A 23656-nucleotide genomic window follows, 5' to 3' on the forward strand; every position below is an offset into this window, starting at 1 on the left:
GTGAGAACATCCACCTTACATGCTTCAAGTGGTCCTCCAAACTATCACTGTAAACCACAAATCATTTAGGTACACCACAATAAACTGATCAATAAACTCATAAAATACATCATTCATCAAATTGCAGAAAGTAGCTGGGGGCATTTGTAAGCCCAAATGGCATGACCAGAAATTCATATAACCCATATCTAGTAACACATACAGTTTTAGACTTATTTCCATTTGCAATTCTGACTTGCCAATAACCAGAACGCAAGTCTAACTTTGTAAAATAAGATGCTCTTGACAGACGATCAAACAAATCAGCAGCATTAGGATTGGGATATTATGGAAACCAAACCCATTCAGGGGTTGGCTACCGTCTCCCTTAAGGTAGGTGAGTGGGAAGGTAAGTGCAATATGATGGCTGTTCCTTTGGATGATTTTGATGTTATCCTAGGCATTGATTTTTTTCTTGAAAGCAAAAGTGGCGTTGATGCCACACTTGGACGGTTTGTTCATCTCAGATGAGGCGTGTAGAGTATGGACAACAAACAGAAATGTATTCTTTCTGCCTTGCAGGTGAAAGATGGTCTAAGAAAGGGGCATTGCACCTATCTGGCGGCAATGATCGAGATCGAGCCAGATGTTGTGGCAGAAGTACCAGATGTTGTTGCAGTCAGTGACATGATGCCTCTAGAACTGCCCAAGAAGTTGCCCCCTAGACGTGCAGATAGAGCTGGAGTCCGGTTCAAGGTCCCAACCCAAGCACCATACAGAATGGCGCCTAAGAACTTGCAGAATTAAGAAAGCAGTTGGATGATTTGCTGGATGCAGGTTTGATCCAGCCTTTTATGGCTCCATATGGTGCTCCAGTCTTATTTCAGAGGAAGCAAGATGGGTCCTTACGGATGTGTGTCGACTATCGTGCTCTTAACAAGGTGACGGTAAAGAACAAATATCCGATTCCTAATGCTATTGATTTGTTTGATCGTCTGTTAAGAGCATCTTATTTTACAAAGTTAGACTTGCGTTCTGGTTATTGGCAATTTAGAATTACAGATGGAGATGAATCTAAAATTGCATGTGTTACTAGATATGGCTCATATGAATTTCTGGTCATGCCATTTGGGCTTACAAACGCCCCGGCTACTTTCTGCAATTTGATGAATGATGTATTCTATGAGTTTATTAATCAGTTTATTGTGGTGTACCTAGATGATATTGTGGTTTACAGTGATAGTTTGGAGGTCCACTTGAAGCATCTAAGGTGGGTGTTCTCACTGCGCAGAGAGCGACAACTCTATGTAAAGAAGGAGAAATGTGAGTTTTGTCGCAATGATATCATGTTTTTTGGCTATTGGGTTAGCAAGGGCACCATTCGGATGGATGAACGGAAGGTTAAAGCCATTTTAGACTGGACAATTTCAACCAAAGTGACAGAGCTGCATTCATTTCTTGGCGTTGCTAACTATTATCATAGGTTCATTAAGGGCTACTCCAAGAAGGTGAACCCCTTAACTGACTTGCTGAAGAAGGACCAGAAGTGGTGTTGGACAAAGGATTGTGAGAAAGCCTTTGAGAAGGTGAAGCAAGCCATTGCATCTGAGCCTGTGCTAAGGCTCCCAGACTTCAGCTTTCCCTTTGAAGTTCACACAGATGCTTCTAACAGGTCCATTTGTGGGGTGCTGGTCCAGGAGGGAAACCCTTGTGCATTTGAAATCCGGAAGCTTAAAGATGTAGAGCAGGGATACTCTACTCATGAGAAAGAAATGACAGTGGTGATTCATTGTCTTGATGCCCGGAGGCATTGTCTGTTGGGTATGAAATTTGTTGTGGTGATAGACAACGTTGCTAATACTTACTTCAAAACACAGAAGAAGTTGTCCCCAAAGCAAGCACGATGGCAAGAGTTCCTAGCAGAGTTTGAATTTGTTTGGGTGTATAGACCAAGAAAGCAGAACCAGGTTGCAGATGCCCTAAGCAGGAAAAAGGTGCAAGAGTATGTGGCTGCACTCACCACTGTGCACACAGACTTCCTTTCATGGATTAAGTAGGAAATTACAGGAGATGCTGCCTATATCAAGCATTCAAGCTCCAGCAGCAGATTAGGGATGGCTTAGTATGCAGATATTGGATAGAAGTTAACTTAATCTATGCTAGAGGCGGTAGAGTCTATGACCCTAGCGGTGGGGGACTTCGAAAAGAATTGATGAGGGAGATGTATGACACTCGTTAGGCAGGACATCTAGGTATAGAAAGGATGCATGCTCTAATTTCACGGAGTTACTACTAGCCAAAGATGGAAGATGACATTGAGGCATATGTCAAGACTTGCCTGGTATACCAACTTGACAAGGTGGAAAGGAAGAGAGAGGCATGATTGTTGCAACCCCTACCCATTCTAAACGGACCATGACACTCAGTTTCCGTGATCTTTGCTTCTGGTCTCCCAAAGGTAGATGGAATGCGTTTCATTTTTGTTATAGTTGATAGATTTTCGAAATATTTAGTGTTTATTGCAGCACCACATGCTTGCTCCGCTAGCGCTGCAGCAGAGTTCTTTAAACATGTGATGAAACATTTTGGCTTACTTGAGGACATAATCAGTGATCGTGATGCACGGTTCATAGGCCGGTTTTGGACGACACACTTCAACTTCATAGGATCTGAGTTGAAGTTCTCCACAGCTAAACATCCACAAACTAATATGAATCAGTCGATGGAGGAGTACCTAAGGCATTATGTGACTGCTTCTCAAAATAACTAGGTTGAGTTGCTTGACACGGCTCAATTTTGCTACAACCCGCATCGTTAATCAGCAACAGGTATACGCCGTTTTGAGTTAGCTACTGGGAAAAAACCAAGGATACCACCTCTTGTGGTTGTGCAGCAGATAGGCGGTAAGTGTCCCTTATAGGTTTGCAAGGTCCAGAATAGAGATGTTTGATGAGGTGCAGGACAGCTTAGCCAAGGCTGGCTGGCACATGAAGAAGTATGTAGACTAGCATCGAAGGCCTTTAGAATTTGGTGCTGGTGACAAAGTTTTGTTGAAGCTTACGCTCCAGAAATGGAAGAAGATTAGTAGCAAAACAGACTAAGTGGTGATTCCAAGGTATGATGGTCCCTTCGAAGTGGTGAAACGGGTAGGCAATGTTGCTTATCGTTTGAGGCTCCCTGATCGCCTCAAGATCCACCCTACGTTTCATGTGTTCCTCAATCCATTTCATAAGGATTCTGCTGATGAAAGTAGACAACAGACTAAGTGAGCTCCCTTGGTTATCAGAAACAGTTCGATAAAGAGGTTGAAAAGATCCTTTATCACATAACTCAAGGGCAGAGTAAAAAGAACTGACTTTTTGGTACAGTGGAAGGGGTGCAACAAAGCAAATGCTAGCTGGGAACGTGATGTTACATTGTGGCAATTTGAAAAACAGGTTAAGGAGTATTTGGATTAATAGCCGACGAGGGCATCAGGCTCCTCCAGTGGGGGAGGTTTGTAACAGGGTTGAGACTTCGCCCCACATAGGGCCTAAGTCAGGAGGTGTCCTCACAAGGCCTTTGACAGCGGGGTACAAATGGCTGTCAGGCGCACACTGCATGCGGCAGTGGCATTTTTGTAAATATGTCGAAAAATGAAGTTTGGAGTTTGGTAATGGGAAAATTATGAGAGCTTCCTTGAAGTCTTAGAAGTCTACTGGTGAAGACGGATTTCAATTTGGAGGTCCAGAGAATTTTATTTGCCTATTATGCCTCCTCGGATATAAGGTATGTCTACTCCTGGCAGAGTTCTGATTTGCCCTTTTACATAACAAGTGAGGGCTATGGAGTTGAAGCCCCTCCCCAGCATTCTTACCATTCAGCATGACAATGGCTTGCTGTGCATGGAGCAAGTGTTGGGTGCTTAGCCAACGTGCTTAGGCATGGCATGCACCACCTCAAGGTGGTGGCACAAAGAGGACATCCGGTAGTGCGCCAGAGACGCCAGGAACGGGCAGCGTAGGCATGGCGCGCATGTTAGTGGGCATGATGTGGGTGTACCCAAAAGGTGTGCGCCATGCCCACGTGCGCGCACGTGCTTGCATCAGCAAGCTCTGTGCATGGTTCAGCAGACCATCACATATGGGTCCTTGGATTGTGCTAACTTGCCTATGGGCAAGGTTATGGCTTAGACGGACTCAAGGTGTGGGAATGGCTCAGCGCTATGCCCCAACAGACCAAGGCGTAGGCTAGGCTTGGTCATGGCTAACATTGCAAGCAAGGGGTCATCAGACTTGTGAGCGTGGCTTGGTTCACCAGTTGGGCTAGATGGTTCATATAAGTTGCTTGCCACTTCCCACCACTTGTGCATACATGATTTAGTGGGAGAAGTGGGTTGCAACATGGCACAGTCTGGGCTTGCCAGCACACAGAATTTTAGAGCAGTTCCTCCCATTTCTGAAGACAATGGATAGGTGTTGAAGATTTTGGTGTGCTATGTAACTTCCTTGCAATGTGGCAGGGCTGGAGTGTGTCAGCTATATTCTATAGCGGAGGGGGGTGTCTCCACTACCTTTGTTGCAGTTGTAGGCAGTTTTGTAGAGGTTTCTTTATATATTGTAATGAAGGGGTCTGTCACAGGCATTGAGTGATGCACTTTGTGAGCTTGTGTCAGAAATTGAGGATCCTTGTACTATTTCATGAATAATAGTGAAGGTTGGAGGCTTTAGCCTCTGTAAATGCTGTCCCTTGTGCCTTATATTTATATGTTGTGCATGTGTTGAGTGGTTGACTAAGTCAGAATTCGAAGGTGTTTTATTTCTGGCTTAGTGCCATCATAGGGTGAGGATTTTGCTGCGAAAAATTGACCCCTGTGACATGGTAAAACAAACTTGCCTCAACCTTTGGAAACCTCTGAAGTGGACTCAAGCCTGGATTGAACCTCTGAACCAACTCTCAGCAGCAGCAAACCAGCAAATCCACAGTGACCATCTTCTTTGAAATTTATACACACACCATATAATCTTTGAGATGAATTAGCTCACAAATTGTTCTTAAAACTCAAATTATGCTCATTATTCTTGGTCTCGAGCGTACGTCACATTGCAGCTCTAAGGATGCTCACAAGGGTGCTCAAGAGGCTTAGGAGGCTCATTGATATAACAACATATATATAGGTGACAATTGGAATGTAGTCCTACCCTAAAAAGGAAATCCACATGGCATCACTTACCAATCATTGACCAGAGAATATTCTGACATTCCCTCAGTGAAAGGACCACAATGCCCTTGGTACAGCTCACAATTTTGTCCACTAGTGAGCATGCTATTTGACAGCTTGTATATATGTATACACCAGCAATATATATCAAGCTTAACCACTATTTAATGCATAACAATCCTCATTTTCTCATACTAGGACCATAGGACATGTGTCTCACAAATGCTCAGTATTTGCATTGACCAAAATACCCCTGGAATGGACACTTGTCACTATATTCAGAAAACTATTGTTGCAGCTGTGTATACTTAATCAAATTGAGATTTTGTGCAATTCAATACAATGCAGTATCCGAGACAAGTGTAAAATGATATAATACATGTGTGAAAAGACTCAAATGCCCTATTTGACTCTGTAGCCAAATAACACATGTTGAACCTGAGACTGTATCCCTAAAGGCCTGTAAACTGAATTGTCAACACAATATACCCTCCTTAAGCTATATGAAATGTTATCTCAGGAATGTACAATGACCATACTACCGCTGTATAACCCTGTAATGCACTAAGCACTCCAGAAACACTTGAAGCACACTGAAATGGACCTGTGACAGCTTTTTGACATTTACAAAGGGAAAACCCTAATTCAAAGATGGGACCAACAGATGGAAGTTCAAAAATTGCAGTGGAAAGTTGAGTGGCCAAGTGTGCACAAAAATCACTTGGGTTTCTTATGATGGATGCCCCTGGTGAAACGGATGCCTTTCGGGATTTTATATCACATTTATGGGGTTGGTTTTGAAAATTTTCTTCTATGTGATCATTTTTTATGCCGTCATGTTCTTTCAGTTTTGAGGGTCCTGGAGTTTGGAATGTTTTCAAGTCTTTTATCTTAGGAAATGTTGCCCCTTTTTTGTTGAGTAAATTGCAGAAGAGTTGCTGATAGGCCGAGGGATCCTGCTAAGTGGAGTGAGATTGCTGATGTTGTAGCAGCACTCTCTATTCCCGTAATTGCAAATGGTGATGTCTTTGAGTATGAAGATTTTCAACGCATTAAAGTTGCTACAGGTAGGTGATAAATCTCTTATCAATATTATAAATGATGTTTCTTGGGTTTGTGGTACTTTAGATGATTTTCATATAACTTGTAAAAGCTGCAATTGGTAAGTTGTTTGTTTTTTATTTTACAAATAAGACACATTTTCTTGTCAAGAGCATGTACTTTGTACGACAATGTCATCCTACTAGTACATTAAAGCAAGGTCCTCTTTCATTCTTTCCAGTCTATAGAACTACTATTTCTTAGGCAGACATCTTTCTTCAAAGGAAGTCAAACAATTTGTTAAGGGAAACTTTTAGCTTTGATAGATTGCCAATGTCTTGTTAACTACCATCTACTCTAAAAAGCTTAAGCTGTTAGAGACGGTGTAAAATTAAAATATTTAAATTCTTTAACACGCCCCCTCACGTGTGGCCTTCTTTTGGTCCAAACACGTGTTTCAATTTTAATTATCAGGGTGACGACGAGGTTTTAACACAAGACCTTACCTGCTCTGATACCATGTTAACTACCATCTACTCTAAAATCTTAAGCTGTTAGAGAGGGTGTAATATTTAAATCCTTCAACACGTCTTTGTTAAGACTGCAAGTTAATAAGAACATACCAGTGCAGTGCCTCTGCTCTGCAGCCTGTCATATTTAATGGGGAAATATAATGCTTACTTAAATTTGATAATATAATGTGGAGTTTTTTGCCGCCACCACTTTCCTGACAGTGTAACTTCCAATTGTTTATAAAATATATTAGCTTTTGTGGTTCTCTCGTCTAAAATGGTGTTGGAGGGTGGGTTTTTAATTCAAGGCTTTTTGTTTTTTGTTTTTATTTAAATGAGGTTGAATTCCTTTGATAATTTAAGGCTTGATTGTAGTGAACTTTGTGGATATTAACATGGTGTTGAAGGAGTGATCTAAAAAATTCTCTCTCCTTCAGAGAATTAATATGGATTATTATTATTATTGTTGTTGTTATTTTTCCTGTGGTTTCCATTTGGGCGTTTGCAAAATGATGCAGCATGCTTGTTATCATTTCTGTCTCTCACTCTCTCCCTCATTATGTCCGATATATTTCTTAAGCTCATGGATGATGTTCAGCGGCCAATACATTCATCCCTAGTAATTCTGTGTGTCTATTTTTTATTTTGGGTAAAACTATTTTCTCTTACAGGTGCCTCATCGGTTATGGCTGCGCGAGGAGCTCTTTGGAATGTTTCAGTTTTCTCTCCCCATGGCAAAGTGCCCTGGGAAGATGTGAAAAGAGAGTATGTCAGGAAGGTATTTGGTCTGTGCTGACTAGATACCTCTTCTGTATGTCCTTCATGTCTAGAACTTTTATGGGATTGGAAATTTCTCATTCCGTTTCTCAATAAAAGAAAAATGTCACCCTGATTTTTATTATTTGTAATTCGTTAAATATCAAGTTTGCTTTAATTTCTTAAATGGGAGTTATAGGGCTAACCAGATTTTGCGCTTCTGATTCCAGAGCATCTTATGGGACAATGATGTTAAAAGTACAAAACACACCTTGAAGGAAATGATAATGCACTATTCTTGCCTTGAACTCCCGGAGGGAAAAGCTGTGATTAAATCAGAAACCTTGGCTGATCTAGCGTAAGTTTTAATTTTTTATTGGTCCTCTTCTTGTGGCTTAGAACATCTTACATATGTAAGTTTTAGGTTAGTCACCTAGTTTTAGTAGCTGCTGTTGTTTTCATCTTTATAAAATAGCTTAATTTCCAAGTTCTTTACTTCTTTTCTTCCTTAGATTGTTTATTTGGATCACTGAAATCTATAACATCTCACAAGCATCTTAGTTCTTCATGGTAATACTAATGCATTTTAAAAGACTTGTGTATTGGAATTCCACTTTCTGGTGCTTGCTTGGTCTAGGCCTTGATTGTACAAATCTCTCTCTCTCTCTTGTATGCACTCACCAATTAATGACGAAAAAAGAGAGGAAGGAATTTAGTTGGAATAAAAAAGAACTTCTGTTCAAATTGGTAATTGTCATGGAAGGATATAATTGAGTAGCTATGAGCATATAAATGTGTCCTCATTGTAGTACTTGCTCATTTTGATAGACTCATGTATTGGAGTTCCGCTTTCCCCTAATATATTATAAGATATTATGTTTCATTTCTTTTCTATACTGTCTTGAAAATCAAATGGAGGTCGACCTCCATGCGTCCTCATTCTAATGAAGGCATTAGGCCAGTATATGTTCAACCATAATATGCTCAAAATGTGATAATTCAAAGGAGAGCTCATAACAAGAACTGTGAGGTTGACCTCATTATAGGCTTGCTATATTGAAAATGTGTTTTGCTCTCTGTAATTTCACCAACCCTTTTGCATGCAGGATCTAGTTGTAATTTAGAATATTTGGAACCATGCCACAGGCCAACCCTAACCTGTTGGATGATATTGTGTCTCAACACTTCTCTATCATGTCATGGCAATCACATGGAGTGTACATTTCTTCTAATTTTTGTGGTTTGGATTTTCAAAGTCAGCTTGTGAGTCGCATGATGCATGATTGTATGTATAATGGAAATGTAAGCATTTAACTGTCTGTAGTTGCACCGACACTTGTCCGCTGGATCTAGTTAGAATCGCTTAATTTATTATGTCGTTCCTCATTTTGTAACATCATATTTCATGGTTGTTATCTCTCTCTCTCCCAGTTTATCTGGAAAATGTTTTCTATTTTATCTTTCAGGCACCTTTATGGGGAAGAAAAGTACTGTAAGTTTGTAAATGAAAACCGGTGGTTATGCAGTGGAATTAGGTGACTCTTCTTTCCGTGCCCCTCATTTGAACTGATAACAACTGGGAATTCTGCTCAACCCAAGGTTGTTTCTCGTATTATTGCTGATCATTTAGTGTGAGCTAGACATTATTATTATTGTTGTGGCTTCTTCTGTTGTTATTATTACTATCAATATTACGACTCTGGACATTTCTAGTTGTGAACTGCAATTTGTTTAGAAGACCTTGTAGTTAACCGAATTCTCTGAAATGCAATATAGTTTTGCGTGTAGTAAAACAAAAACAAAGATATGTATTACTCTGTGTATACTTTGTCCCGTGTGGGGATTGATAAGCTCAGCTTTCCAGTCGAAACAGTTCTGGGAAAAAAAGGAAAAAAAATTGAAAAAAAAAAAAAAAGAAAAAAGGAAAAAAAGAAGAGGTGGACTGATATTATTTTGGATCTTCTATCCTTTATTCATCGGACTGATATTATTTTGGATCTTCTATCCTATATTCATCCAATACAAAGCTATATGCATCTATTTTTGAAGTTGCTAATTCCACAGTCCATAGGGCTGCATCAAAACGCGAGAGAGAGGGGACTGTGGATGCAGCCTTTGATGATGAAATACCATTCATCTATTTAATGTTCTGGATATTATTGGTTATTTTTTATAAATGCCTTTATTGGTAGTCCTTTTGACTTTGGTTAAAATCATCGTTGAAAACATTAACGTCACTGTATAGCATCATAACGTAAAATATATCCAAACCTTTTGTAAATACATACCATATATAATATTCTTTTGTTAGTGCAGTTGTTTGTGCACCAATTTATGTGAAGACTGAAGACGACATTTTTTGCAGGAGCAGAAGTCAACTGAAATATGTGAAGTAGCAGCTCAAAGAAGATAACCTTTGTTGCTTTTTAAACTGTATCAATCAATGTTGTATTGTATGATAGTGTAGTGCATCCATGGCTAGATATCTGCTTTGAACGTGTGATTTTTAAAATTGTATCAAAATTCAATGTTACTTTCATAAACTTCTCAAGATATAGTGAAAATTGCTATACACCCTTCCAGGAATCTAGTTTTGCTTTAGTTTGGCTCATGGGTAAAAAAATTGTTTACCCAAAGGAGAAAATGGGTTAGAAAGGATTTGGAATGGGTTGGGTGTCAATGAGTCAGTAATCCATTCTCAACCTGTGGGTCATAAATGGGTAAGGGTTCAAATGGACTGGTTAAAACGGGCTAACACATTCCAAGCTCTCTTCTTTTTCTTTTTCATTTCTTTTCCTTTTTTTATTTTTTTTCACTTTTTGCAAAATTTTTACTTTCCTGCCATCCATGGCAATAATAATAATAATAATAATTTGTTCTAGTATTAAATTTTTTATTTCAAGCATTACAATTTTTATTATTATTATTATTATTATTATTATTTGGGAAAAATCACTATATAACTTAATCAACAATATTAATTAATTTTTTGATTTCAGGAGTTACAATTTTTTATTTTTTATTTATTTTGGGAAAAGTCACTATATAACTTACTCAACAATATTGATTACATATATTTAAAAAAAAAAAAAAAAGGAGTTTTGAGCAGGAGAGAGAAATGGAGGAGAAATAAAAGAGGGTCCGTAATCCGCTCCAGTGCGCCTCTCCCTAGACTTCGTCCAGTAAGGATCTAACGGCTAAGATGAATCCACCTCAGCCCATTTGCCACGTTAGCGCTTAATCAGTTTCGACTCAGCGTCCAGTCAGCAACTTAGTCAACAAAGTTACTTATGTACTCTTTCTTTTACAACATCTACTTATACTGTAAGTCACATAATTTGCGTGGAGGACTGCTGCTCCAGAGCTCTGCACGCGGATCGACGTTTTGGGAGCAGATTCGCCCCAAATTCGCGAACTCAGTTTTTTAAGTTTGCGAACTTGATTTTCAAATTCGCGAACTCACTTTTAGAATTCGGTCTTTTTTTTTTTTTTTTTTTTTTTTTTTTTTTTTTTTTTTTTTTTTTTTTTTTTAAGTTAGTACTCACACACATATGTCTTTATTAAGACTTGAACCCCTGAACTCCTTTTAGGAAATAGGGGCCTGATGCCGCTAGGCCACTGACCATTGGTGAATTCGGTCTTTTGCCTGAATACATTTTGACTCACCGGAAGACATGGCACATTAGGGCTATAACTCAGGTGGAATACACTTTGTCTTTTATTTTTTTGTAAAGAAGAAGAAAAAAGATGAAGACTAAAGAGATATATGCATCTATATGTGTGTTCGCAGATTTGAAGATGAAATAAAAAAGCACTAGCTATAATCACTTCTATCTCCAAAGATGAAGCCTAATCTTTCGACGAGATCTCCTTCAATGGACAATGAATCTTTTAAGATGTTGCTGTAGGTTGTGATTTTGCACATCGAGATAACTTCTAGGCATAAAGAGCTCTGCTGCTGGTAACTTGGTTGCTGATCTTGATGATGCAAATTAGGGCTGCAACTCGGGCGGGTTGGGCGGGTTTGAGGTATAACTTGAGTCCAACCCACCATATGAAATGCTAAACCCAAGCCCAACCCTAACTATATCCTCAACCTTAACTACTCAACCCAAGTCCAATCCATCCTTCTACTTTTAAATTCGGGCTTGCAACTCAGGCATAGATTCCGAGTAAAAATTTTGGGTTACTCATATGGCTAATCTTTACATCGAAAATTTAATATGATTTTGATTTAGTTTTAAATTAAATTACTCTTAAACAAGAAAAAGTTTAGAGACTTTTTGTAGATTTTTAATAAATTACAAACAAATTTTTTTAAAATTAATTCCCTTAAATGTTAATATACAATAAGTTAAGATTTAACAAAAGAAGTTGAAAAAAGATAAATTAATTATAGTTTAAATATTATATATAATATATTTAAAAGTAAAAATATATATGAAAATTACATTAGAATTCGGGTTCGGGTTCGGGTTGGCTCGGGTTGCTAGCACATTAACCTAAGCTCAACCTTAATTAAATTCGGGTTGAAAATTTTCAACTTAAGCCCAACCCTAATTATAAAAATGATTGTCCAAACCCGTGAAAAATCGAGTTGGGCTTGGATTAGGTTCGGGTTACCCAACCCAAGTTGCACCCCTAATGCAAATGCAAAAAAAGTAGGGTTATACTTAACAAAATATGGGCTTGGGTCTTTTAAAATGGTAATGGGCTGAGTTTTATTTTTCTTTCAAACGAATGAAACTGTTAAGATGTTGGGCTGGGATAGATGGGTGGGTCTGGGCCATTTATAAGTTCTAACATGGATAGATGGGTGGGTCTAAGCCTTTTACGTGGGCATTTTATAAGTTCTAACATCACTTGGATTTAAAATAAATTCTATATATATATATATATATAACATAAAATTTATTATATACAGGTGGTCTCAAGACGCTCCCCCTCTCAACTAATTTTAGACTTTGCCGATTTTGCACTCTCGCTCTCTCTCCCGCTCCCGCATTATGTGACTTAGCTAATACCCCATACAAAATACATTTATACATTATATATATAACAATATATTATATACAAAATTATTTTATTCCATTATATTATATACAAAATTATTTTATGCCTTTACCTTTTTAGTAAAATTAGAAATCTTTCTCCTCTCCTCTCCTCTTCGTCTTTGTCTCCTCGACTTCGTCGACCATTCTTCCTCCTTCCAATCTAGTATATGGTTATTTTCAAAAGGTGAAAGTTGTTTGCTTTGGTTCTTGAAACTAGTATCTCGTCTCTTGCTCTGGTTTTAGAAGGGTTTTATACATTTACGAAATTTCAAATTTGGGAAATTTCAAAATTTGATGACTAGGATAAAATCTATAGTGAAGAAGAAAATGAAAAAACATTCGGTACCTAAGAAGCCAATATCTTGCAATGATGCAAGAATAGAAATCGATAACGAGGAAGAACATATTAGTGTTGGTGTTTCAGGTGGTGAGCAGAATTTGGTGAACCCACCTCCCACAGTGTTCTTTATGTATAGGTAAACATTGATTATGGTTTATAAATTAATTTATTTCGGTATAGTTCAATATCCAAATATAAATTTATTTGAGATTTTAGGGTTTTGAAAGAATTAACTAATTATATAGATTTTAGGGTTTGGAATTGTGAAATTGAGTTATGGAAGTTAATTTTTTTAATGTGTTAGGAAAAAATGTTGATGCAATATGCAATTCATACATGATACATATTTAAATAAGTTGTAATAATAATAATAATTTGATCTGTCCAACTTTTGTATTGTATGTTGTTAGAAAAAGTAGGTGATGGAATATGCAAATCTTCCTACATATATGTTCAAAGTATTTGTGGTTCTTATTATTAATTTAGAAATTGAGAAATAAAGTTACGGAAGATAATTTTTTTAACGTGTTAAGAAAATATGTTGATGCAATATACAACTCATACATGATAGTTGTTTAAATAAGTTGTGATAATAATATATTATTTGTTCTTATTAATTTATTGTCATTCTTATTTATTGTTAGAAAAATATGTTGATGCAATATGCATTAGATAGTTATTGAATCATTAAAAAGGTATTTATTTGTTATGAAATGAAGGTGTGACTTTATAAGAAACTACCGAAAAGAGCACAAAAAACCTGGCAGGTTACCAAAGCCAGTAATGCATTTAGTGCACAAAAATGCTAGACTGACATGAAATGCAATGTCTGTTGCTGAGAAGGAGCCATGGATTAGGGAGCGAACAAGACTAAAGGAATAGTACGACAACCTTCCTAAAGAAAGAAAGGCTCCAAAAAAAAAGAGTAATTAAATTTTAATGTAAATATTTTATTTGATGATCTAACCCATAATGTATGCATGATGTGTTATAATCATATGCCTTTGAAGAAGAAAAAAAAGGAAAAGATAAATCCAAGCAAAGGTGCCTAGCACAGATGCTCTCTTTCCAAGTTCCTTGAAGTAATGTCATAGCTTGACGAGGAAAAGATAAAAGCTACTAAGGAGCTTGAGTTTGGAAAATTGTTGAACCTTAAATGTTCTTATTTGTCCTAAGAACTTATGTATGTATTTAATAAAAAAATTTGACTCTGAAAAATGTTGTATAAAAGTTGAGGACATAAGCTATATACCCATGCATTTAACTGATATCCACTTCATTTTTGGCATACCATTTGGTGTTCCAAAAGTGCCCACAAATAATTACTTTTTTTTATGCTGAGTGGATAGATGAAGCTGGTTACAACAGTTGGAGGAATGCACCAAGATGTTTTGTTAGAGCAGGTGTTAAAGCTAAATGAAGTTGATGAATTCAAGCGAGCGTTTGTCCTCTTAGCTTGTTATACTGTACTAAGTCCCACCGGTTAAAATAATTGTCACCGGGACTTGTTGAAAACTGTGGATGATGTGAATGCAATTAGTAGTTACAACTGGTGCAGATGTGTCCGTGATAGTTTGGTGAGAATCCTGAAACTAGCTGAAAAAGTCATACGGTGGTTGTACAATTTTTTTGCAGGTATCCTTGGTTTTTATTTTTATAGATTTCCCTTTAAAATGTGTGAATTACATATTAATATTATTTAACAGAAGTAATATTTAATTTAATTATTGCTATTTGAAGTCAGCTGCTTTATTTGATGCGTTGTGATACGCAATACCGAGCTTATCCCGAGGGAGATATGAAAAGCATTGGTTCATGGACATTAGAGGTTGTACGATCACGCATCAGATGGGAGATATGTAATGGAGGTTTTAGACACAGACAGGTAATTGTTTTTGTTATGTATGGACAGGTGTATTTATTAATAGTATTTTGTATTGTTGAAAATAGTTATATATATACATATATATTATAATTTGATGATAGACTAATGTTATTTAAATATGGAATGAAAATAATTGATCCCTCTGAAGCCGAAGACACGTAGCAGTAGTGGTAATGATGTGCCAGCCGAAGATGGTTTAGGTCGTTCTTTAAACATAGAATTTGATGATTATCATTTTTCTGACTCAGATGTGGAGGTAATTGTGTTGTAAAATGCATTTTCTCTATGTATAGGATATGTTTTGAAAAGTTATTTGAATTAATTTTTCTTATTTTACGCAGGATTGCATAAGGAAAGTCCGAATTGATATAGAATTAGCTAAATTAAATATAATAAAATCAAAAAAGAGTCTATCAAATATGTTGTCTACTTTCAAGAAGCGGGATATACCAAAAAAAAAAAAAAAAAAAAACAAGACTCTCAAGGGACAACAAAAACAAGAAAGATCGGTTGGGTGGGCAACCAAGTGATACAGATGCTAAGTATGACCATAGTGAGTGTGTTGAGAAACCAGGTGTGGAGCAAGCTGATTTTGTAAGCGATGATGATTTAGTTGATGGAGACTTTGCTGATGGCAATGAAACATGCGAGGATGGAGACTCCGCTGATGGAGATGAAATAGGCGAGGATGGAGATTTTGTTGATGGCGATGAAACATGCGAGAATGAAGACTCCGCTGATGGCGATGAAACATGCGAGGATGGAGATTCCGCTGATGGCGATGAAACAACTGAGGAGGAAAGTGAACTTGACAATTACGAACATGAAAAACATGTGGATGAAGAAAGTGATGGAAGAAGTGAGGAATAGTCTAATAATGAGCAAGAGCAGGGTGAGAAAAATGAGAGTTGTTTTAGTCCAACTTATAGTATATTGCTAAATGCGGAGGAAAATAATGAGTTGAATGCTACTGTTGTTGCCACTTATCGAGACGCGCAGTTAAATCTGGAGCATATTGACTTAACAAAAAATGTAGAGGTTCAAGGAGTTGTAAAGGTTGGAAGGGGGAAGAGGAAAATAATGTGTTGCCGATATGCTTACTCTCCCTTTGTAAAGAAATACAAAGAAATGGTTCGTCTTACCAAGGAGCAGAACATGCTGTTGAGATGTGTGGGTTGACGGAGATAATTCGTAAGTTTTCTAATGCATTGATCATCTTCTGAATTACATATTGTTTCCTTTAAATAATTAATGCATGTGTTTGGATGTAATTTATGAGTATAATACTTAATTTATACGCCTTGTCATTAATTGTCTCAGTGAAATAATTATTTCCATGTATGATCTTACGATAAGTCGACATCAGATTCAAATTGTATTCCATGAAAACTGGTTGTCCGATGATGTTAGTTGAATTAATTTCGTACATTATTCTTACATAATTATGGTTGTTAATGGTATAAAATTGAATGCATGTAAATAAATTGTATTTATTTAAAGGTGATTAATTTCTTTGGGAATATACTAAACAATGAGGAAGGATGTGATGGGGAGAAGTACTACTTTAGCAGTAAAGCGGTATAGTTCATTCTTGATTTCAAAGTAAACAATTTAAAGACTAAAGGGCGAAGCTGGCCTGTCCTACAACAAGTGTGGGAAAAATACCAGAAGGAATTTAGGAAAAAAAAAAATGCTAGAAGGATTCTGAGATGAGTTTTCTACAAGATGTCAACGTAGCGCAGATGGTTAATATGTATGTTATTTATTGGATATAATTTTTTAAACCTTAGTTTTTGTAGCATTAACTTTATAGTGACCTTGGTGCAGTTATTTTTCCTTTCATGCATAGATGGTCATTGGTTTTTGTTTGTGGTAAACCATCCCCAGCAAACGGTGGATTACATTTGTTCAAAGGCCCCAATAAATGTATTCTATATGTTAATTTGTTAGTACGTATATTGAATTTCAGTTAATATAATGATTTTTTACTGGCATTATATTTAAAAAAACTTACTTTGAACAATAGAAAGAGTTTACTGGGATTGTGTTGAATGAAGATTTGAAAAAATATCGTTTGAACATACCAACTACAATACCCCGTCAAACTCATATGTATGTATAATTAAATGTGTCTTTCATCTAAAACGGAGGTTATACAGTCTTGGCGGTTAGTCCTAACCCAACTATAATACTGATATGTGGTAATCCAGTTAATCTCTTTGACTTGTGTTTATATTTTCATTTAAACTCATCATATGGAGTTTATGTGATGAGGTTTATAGAGATATGGAATGGGGAATATTTTTCCCGTGAATTTGAACATGTAAGTAAATTTGTTCATAACTTATTGGTACAATATACTTAAAGTAATTTTATTTATACTTATATTTATTGGTAAAATATTCATAATCTTTCAGGAAGACACGAATGTGAATGCGTTCTGAGCTACTACTGCAACTGAATGATAATCATAGGAATAAAAGACGAACAGATTTATACCTGCTGGCATCTATTCCATGAATATAAAACAAAAAACCAATTTGTGTTAATATGTTACCATTGATGGCACTTTCATGGCACTGCAAGATTAGTCATAATTATTGTGATAATTAGTCATTCTTCCAAAATGTGCCCGTACTACAAGCTTTTTAATTTATATAATGCAAAATATTATCCGATAATATAATTATATGTTCATTAAGAACAATTGCATAACATATCACCCCAGTACAAAAGTAGTTTTCCCAAATAAGATTTCATTTACGCAGCAAGGTCAGGAGAAGTAAAATTACCGTCAATCCAAAGGCGACCATTCCTGCAACAAATAAGAGAAAGAAATCTTTTGCAATTGACAAATATAGATTAACAAAATCAACATCTGGAGCAGTAGTAGTTGCACGACCAACTGAGTTTTCAACAGGGGATGGTGAATTCACCCACACAAAAAAAGAACAACGTCTTTCCGCACAATTGAAGAATCGCCTCCCAGGATTTTCTTTGGCCTTTGAAACATGCAAGAGACTCAATTCTCCCCATAAACATTTTTGGTGTGTCATGTCACCTCTACGACGTACTCGATTGTTGCTAAATTCAACCATTGAAGACCTGTGTCAGAAGGATAGTACACAACATAAATAATAGAGATGATGAAATGAAACAAATTAAGGAATGAGATGGTAAATAAGTGTGATTCTGTATGTGTTTGTATGTGTGTGTGTGTGTGCGCGCGCGCGTGTGTCTAAGTGTTTTAGCAGCTCCCTTCACCAAGTTAACGGTTCTATTTTAATGGTCAACAATTTGAAAGCTGAAAAAAAAAATATTATTAATATATTTATTTCTTTCAGTGGTTCTATTTTAAATATGAATATATAGTGGGAAAACTTTATACATGTTTCGCATAATTCTATGTAATACATATAATATATATGTCATCATATTACTATATTTCATAATCCCAACTTTGTAATGAATAATTTTATAAATCATTTTCTTTATTGAAATAAATAATTGTAATGTTTCTGTTTTTCGCCATTTTTCATTTCTTGGAATTTTCTTTTTTGCAAGGGATTTTCTTCTTTTCTCGTTTTGCGTACCGGACACCGTGGGGTGTGCCAGGTGTGTCCGAGAGTTAGTTAGGGCATTTATTTGAGCTTAGGATTCTTAAAAATGCAAGGGTTACCATTTAGGCATTTTTCTGTTTTTCGGATCGGACGATCCCGGGTGGGACCTGCTACCGGAATGGTTATATACGGGGATTTTATTTCGGGTTCATTGCATACCATACATAATTATTTGTGCATAATCTTATTGTGTGGTTATATTATATTAGAGTATATATATATGACCTTGTGGTGGAAAAAAATTAAGTTAAAAAGATTTTTTTTAAATGGTGGGCCCACCACTTCATTGTTTAGTGGCCAAGAGGCCATATTTGGTCTCACCTTTTCTCTCTCCCCATAAGGCTCTCTCTCTCTCTCTCTTTTTTTTTTTTTTTTTTTTTTGCCTTTTATTTCTTCATCAAATTTCAAGCCTTAATTTCTCCCTCATTTGTGGGAATTTGTTGATGCCGTTTGAGGCAAATCAGAAAGCCTGTTGTGATTTACGCGTTGATAGGAACCAAGCACCATTTTGGCCAACATTGAATTTTTGAAATTAGGGCACAAAATTGGGGGTTTTCTCTTATTTGAGGTTGGTGTCTCTAATCCATACATTTTTGTACCTCTGTGAGTTAATTTCTTGTTATTTGTTGCCTAACATGCTAAATTGTGTTGATTTTACTTTAGAATAACTTAATTATGCATATGAAGTATATAATTATGTGTGTTAATTGATGTTGTATGAGAAAGCATGCTTAAGTAGTAAATTTCTATACCTATTGTGTTTAATTTGCTAGGTTTTACAATATGAAGCATGTGGATAACTTTTCTTTTGAAATTTCCTCTAAGTCTTGTGTATGGTGGATGTTAACTTGTATTGTACAAAATTTTCTCTTAACATATCATTTGGGAAGCATGATACATTCATGCATGACATTGGGCAAAGAAATGGGAAAATTGGTTTAAAATGGAAAGAAAAAGGATTTTTGGGGAAAAGTTTTGATAAAGAGTTTGCGAAAACTCGGACGCCTAGAAGTTGCCTAGGGTCCGTGGCGTTAATGTGACCTAGAGGGAACTAGGGAGATTGCCCTAGCGTGGTTGAGTTATCTGGCCCCCAAATGACGCCACAGGGTTACCATGGGTTAGGGATAGTAGCCAATCCTTCTCTCGTACCGCCATAGAGTTGCCATGGGATCGGTTATGTTAACGGTTTGAAAAGTGATGAATGGAAGGGATTTTTAAATGGGGAGCGACATAGCATGGCATTGCATTCCATGGCACGACATTGTTTATTTATGACCTTGAAATTGTGTTGTATTTTTCCTGGTATGGCATGATCCCGCTTTTCCTTATTCCTATTCATTGTTTGGATTCACGGGGTCATAAGAGGTATGTCTTAGGCACTTCCTACTGAGCCATTGTGCTCACCCCTTTATTATTAATATTTTTTAGGACACGGAAAAACAATGGCAGACGACAATCAACCACAAGCCTAGTCGGGTTGAAAGAGTTGTAGACTTCTTTTGTGTTTGATGTGTATATTACCCTTTTTGTTGTAAATTGTATTAAGTGGCATCGTGTATCTATTCAACCGATAGAAATGGTTTTGAGACCTCGGCACCATCTTTTAGGGTCTCATTAGGATTTCTATCTTTTTTTGGGTTTATAACTTTTCAACAATGTAAGTTAAAGTCATTTTGTTTATGAACATTGTAATCGGACATGTATGATGACTGTATGATGAATCAAAGTTTCTTTACGTCGCCATGTAGTAGAATTCCTTGAATTAGCTTGTCAAATTATTTATTTTTACCATTTATGTATGTTGGTTTGAGAGGAAGGAAATTTTAGTTTTGAGATGCATTAGAAGTGAGCATTTTCAAACCTCCCAGGTTGGGAGTCGGCTTTCCCTCATTGAGAGCCGGCTTTTTTTTTTTTTTTTGTCCAGTATGCTATTTCTGAAAATTCTCTACATAGAGCCGGCTCTCTCAGCAAAAAAAGAGGCTGCTCCATCAAAATGAGAGCTGGCTCTTTTGCTGCTTTGAACTTTTCCTTAGCCCGAACTTTGAATGGCCATATCTCCCTCGTTTCAAATCCAAATGGGGTCATTCTTAAGTCCAATTTCAAGTATTTTGAGTCAACTTTCTAATGGTACCAATGCCATTTTTAGATTCCACTTGTACTGGGAGATATTCATATTTTAGTAGGACAGTGTCGGGAAAACACCTAAACCTTGTATGGAGTATTTGTGGGAAACCACAACCAAAGTCTTTAGAACCTCATAGGATATTAAGAAATGGTTAAAATGGATTCATTTGACCATGTTTGAGTCATATTTCTCTCATCACTTGTGAAATGACCAAGTTGTCCCCATGATCTAGTTATTATTTCGGACCCTGGGCTTGGGTCATTACAATTTTGGTATCAGAGCAATGGTTCGAAAACCCTTAGAACAATGGGTAGAGGCCTGTATATGGTTGTGTGGGAAGTTATTTGTATATCTTTGTGGCTATTTGCTAAAGTATTTTGTTATTTGAAAAATTATGTTTAACTATTTACTTACTTACGTGCTTATGTGTTTATGTTTATGCTAATGTGTTTATTGCATAGCCTTGCATGTTAAGTGTTAGTATGGTATCATTTTGTGTTGAGTCATTCTCGGTGGGACTTTAGTGTCATTTTTGTTGAACCGTTTTCTCGTTTTATAGCACGATGCCACCGCGAAGGGAACCAAGGGGAGTTGGCTCTAGGCCGACAAGGGGTGATGTTAGTGAAAGCTCTAGCTCCAATCCCACGGAGCCAGTTGAAGAGGATACACTTCTTAGGGACTTGATTCCCCCGAGAGGTGTCTCCATTAGAAGGGACGATGTTGAGACGCCCATTGAAGTGGGTGAAGGTTCGGCCGAACTGGCACTGAATCGTTTGTTGCAGAATGCTTTAAGGGCTACGATTACTTCTCTTCCGCAGTCAGTACCACAACCGGTAGTTCAGACAGAGGAGACGGAAGCGCAAAAACTTCTCAAGTTGATTTCAGGATTTGTGAAGCTAATGCCAGTAATGTTTGAGGGCGGTGCATATCTAACGATAACGGATGATTATTTTGACCAAGTGGAAAGCCACTTGACTTCTATGAATGTGTCAGATGACCAGTTAAGAATCACTTTGGCCACTTATAGATTTTCTAAGGACACCAAGCTTTGGTGGAAGTCAGTTACTAACCAGCACAAGGTAGAAGACATGAGTTGCGATATGTTAAAGGAGCTGTTCTATGAAAAGTATTTTCGGATTACCAAGAGGTGGGAGTTAAGGAAGCAGTTTGATGATCTCATACAGGGCAATATGTTAATGACGGAGTATGGGAACAAGTTCACCTCTCTTTCTCGCTTTGCTCCTGAGTCAGTGAGAAATAAGGCTGACAAGACTCGGAAGTTTGTCTCTGGTCTTCATTACCAAATGAGGCCATTAATAACGGCACAGCATTTCAAAGTTTATGCGGAGGCAGTGGAAAAAGCATTAATGCTAAAGGCGGAAGCAAAGGACAGAAATGCAGGAAGGGAACAGTGGAAGCAAAAGAGGAATGCAGAGTCGTCATCAGAGGGACTGTTAGAATATATTAGAATACATTATTACTATATTGTATTATACCATGTTAAATATAAAATTGAGAACTCTGTATATTGTATTGATGTATACAAGAGGGGTTTATATAGGAGGGATTATGTGTGATGAACAAGTAAACCATATATGTATATGGTAACTATATATATGGTAATCCTATACAAGGTAAACCTATTTATGGTAATCCTATATAAGGTTAGAATATATTATACAATATAGTAATAATATATTCTAATATATTATAACAGGGACAACCAGGGAAGAAGCACAGGGGTGGTTCATTTCAGTTTTAGGGGCAGCAGTCTGCACGATCCGCTCCAACTACTCTTATACCAGCTGGGTCAGATAAGAGGGGTCGTTTGTTTTCAGTGCTAGCAGCCTGGACATTATAAGTCCAAATGTCCTATGAACTTGTCTACAATTTCTGCAGCATCGAGAACTTGTTTTGGGTGTGGCCGGTAAGGCTATATGATTCAGGATTATTCGAATCGAGGAACAGACAACGGTAGTGGCAGAAGGTCACAGCAGAGGCCATCACAGTCGGCTACAACTCAGTCAGGCTTCAGACCACCACCACCACCACAGCCTGCCATGTCTTCTCAGGGTTCATGACCAGCTAGGAAAGATACTCTTGCTATGTCAGTGCAACAATCAGGTGTTTAAGTTGGTAGTTCTCAAGCACATGCACCACAAGGAAGTGTCTTTGCAGTTGTCCAGGTCGACACGTCTTCTGGTCCATCAGTTCTCTGAGGTATATTTCCAGTGTTTTGTTCTTTGGCCCATGTTCTGTTTGACTTTGCTGCAATTTATTCGTTCATATCATCATCATTTGTACTTACATTGGGGTTAGAGGTCAGTTTTATGGATCGGGCATTATGTGTTGATACGCCAGTTGGAGTTTCAGTGTCATTGAGTAGAGTTATGAGGGATTGTTCTATCGTGATAGCTGGACGAACTTTTGTGTTTGACCTTATCCTCCTTGAGATAACTAGCTTTGATGTCATTCTCGGGATGGATTGGTTAGCTTTATTTCGTGCTACGATCGATTGTTTCAGAGGAAGAGTCATAGTTGTAATCCCGAGGGAGATTGTTTCTTTTTCGTGGGAGATCGGAGTGATTCCCATACTTCATCATTTTATAGAATTCGTAGACGAGGTCATGGTGATTACTTCTTGGATAGCCTTTTAGCCGAAAAAGATAATGTTGTGGAAGAGGTTTATCTGGCAGTTGTTCGTGACTTCTTGGATGTTTTCCCAGAAGACTTGACAGAGTTGCCTCCACATCGAGAGGTGGAGTTTACTATTGATTTGATGCCCGATACCGTGCCAATTTCTATGGCAACGTATCATATGGCACCGATTGAGTTAGAAGAATTAAAAAAGTAGCTTAATGATTTGAGGATGAAAGGTTTCATTCGACCGAGTGTATCATCGTGGGGAGACTCAGTCTTGTTTGTTAAGAAGAAAGATGGTTCTTTGAGGTTGTGCATTGATTACAGGAAGTTGAATCATACCAACATCAAGAACAAGTATCCTTTACCAAGGATAGATGATTTGTTTGATCAGTTGAAGGGAGCCAGTTATTTTTTGAAGATTGACTTGAGGTCAGGCTACTATCAATTGCGGGTTAGGGATGAGGATATCCCAAAGACAGCATTTCGTACACGGTATGGACA

General features: G+C 37.3%; 3 protein-coding genes across 6 annotated transcripts in view; 2 read left to right on the forward strand and 1 right to left on the reverse strand.

Moving 5' to 3' along the window:
* Nucleotides 1–11021, forward strand: part of LOC132267360 (uncharacterized) — a 42554-nt gene extending 31533 nt beyond the window's left edge. The window contains exons 6-10 of one of the 4 annotated variants that reach the window (XR_009468986.1): nt 6110–6246; nt 7404–7510; nt 7719–7846; nt 8955–9087; nt 9805–11021. Coding sequence is in view for 1 of the 4 variants with exons in the window: in XM_059768527.1 (XP_059624510.1) it covers nt 6110–6246; nt 7404–7510; nt 7719–7846; nt 8955–9027 (445 nt within the window). In the remaining 3 variants the exon portion in view is untranslated. Of the gene's footprint in view, nt 1–6109; nt 6247–7403; nt 7511–7718; nt 7847–8954; nt 9300–9804 lie in introns of those variants that run through there. The other 3 variants (XR_009468985.1, XR_009468987.1, XM_059768527.1) reach the window with 3 other exon arrangements.
* A 6159-nt stretch (nt 11022–17180) lies between these two features.
* Nucleotides 17181–17865, reverse strand: LOC132266350 (uncharacterized). Its single transcript, XM_059767204.1, has 2 exons — nt 17560–17865; nt 17181–17276 (listed from the first exon to the last, which is right to left on the reverse strand). Exons 1-2 carry the CDS (start codon nt 17863–17865, stop codon nt 17181–17183), a joined length of 402 nt encoding a protein of 133 aa, XP_059623187.1.
* A 3210-nt stretch (nt 17866–21075) lies between these two features.
* Nucleotides 21076–23366, forward strand: LOC132266351 (uncharacterized). The gene is made up of 3 exons (XM_059767205.1): nt 21076–21965; nt 22459–22732; nt 23037–23366. The coding sequence occupies exons 1-3, from the start codon at nt 21076–21078 to the stop codon at nt 23364–23366; spliced, it is 1494 nt and encodes a 497-aa protein (XP_059623188.1).
* The last annotated feature ends 290 nt before the right edge of the window (nt 23367–23656 follow it).

This window comes from Cornus florida, unplaced genomic scaffold, assembly GCF_030987335.1.
Source record: "Cornus florida cultivar Cherokee Brave unplaced genomic scaffold, ASM3098733v1 CherokeeBrave_3.0.0_Hap2_Chr07, whole genome shotgun sequence".
Classification (NCBI taxonomy): Eukaryota; Viridiplantae; Streptophyta; class Magnoliopsida; order Cornales; family Cornaceae; genus Cornus; species Cornus florida.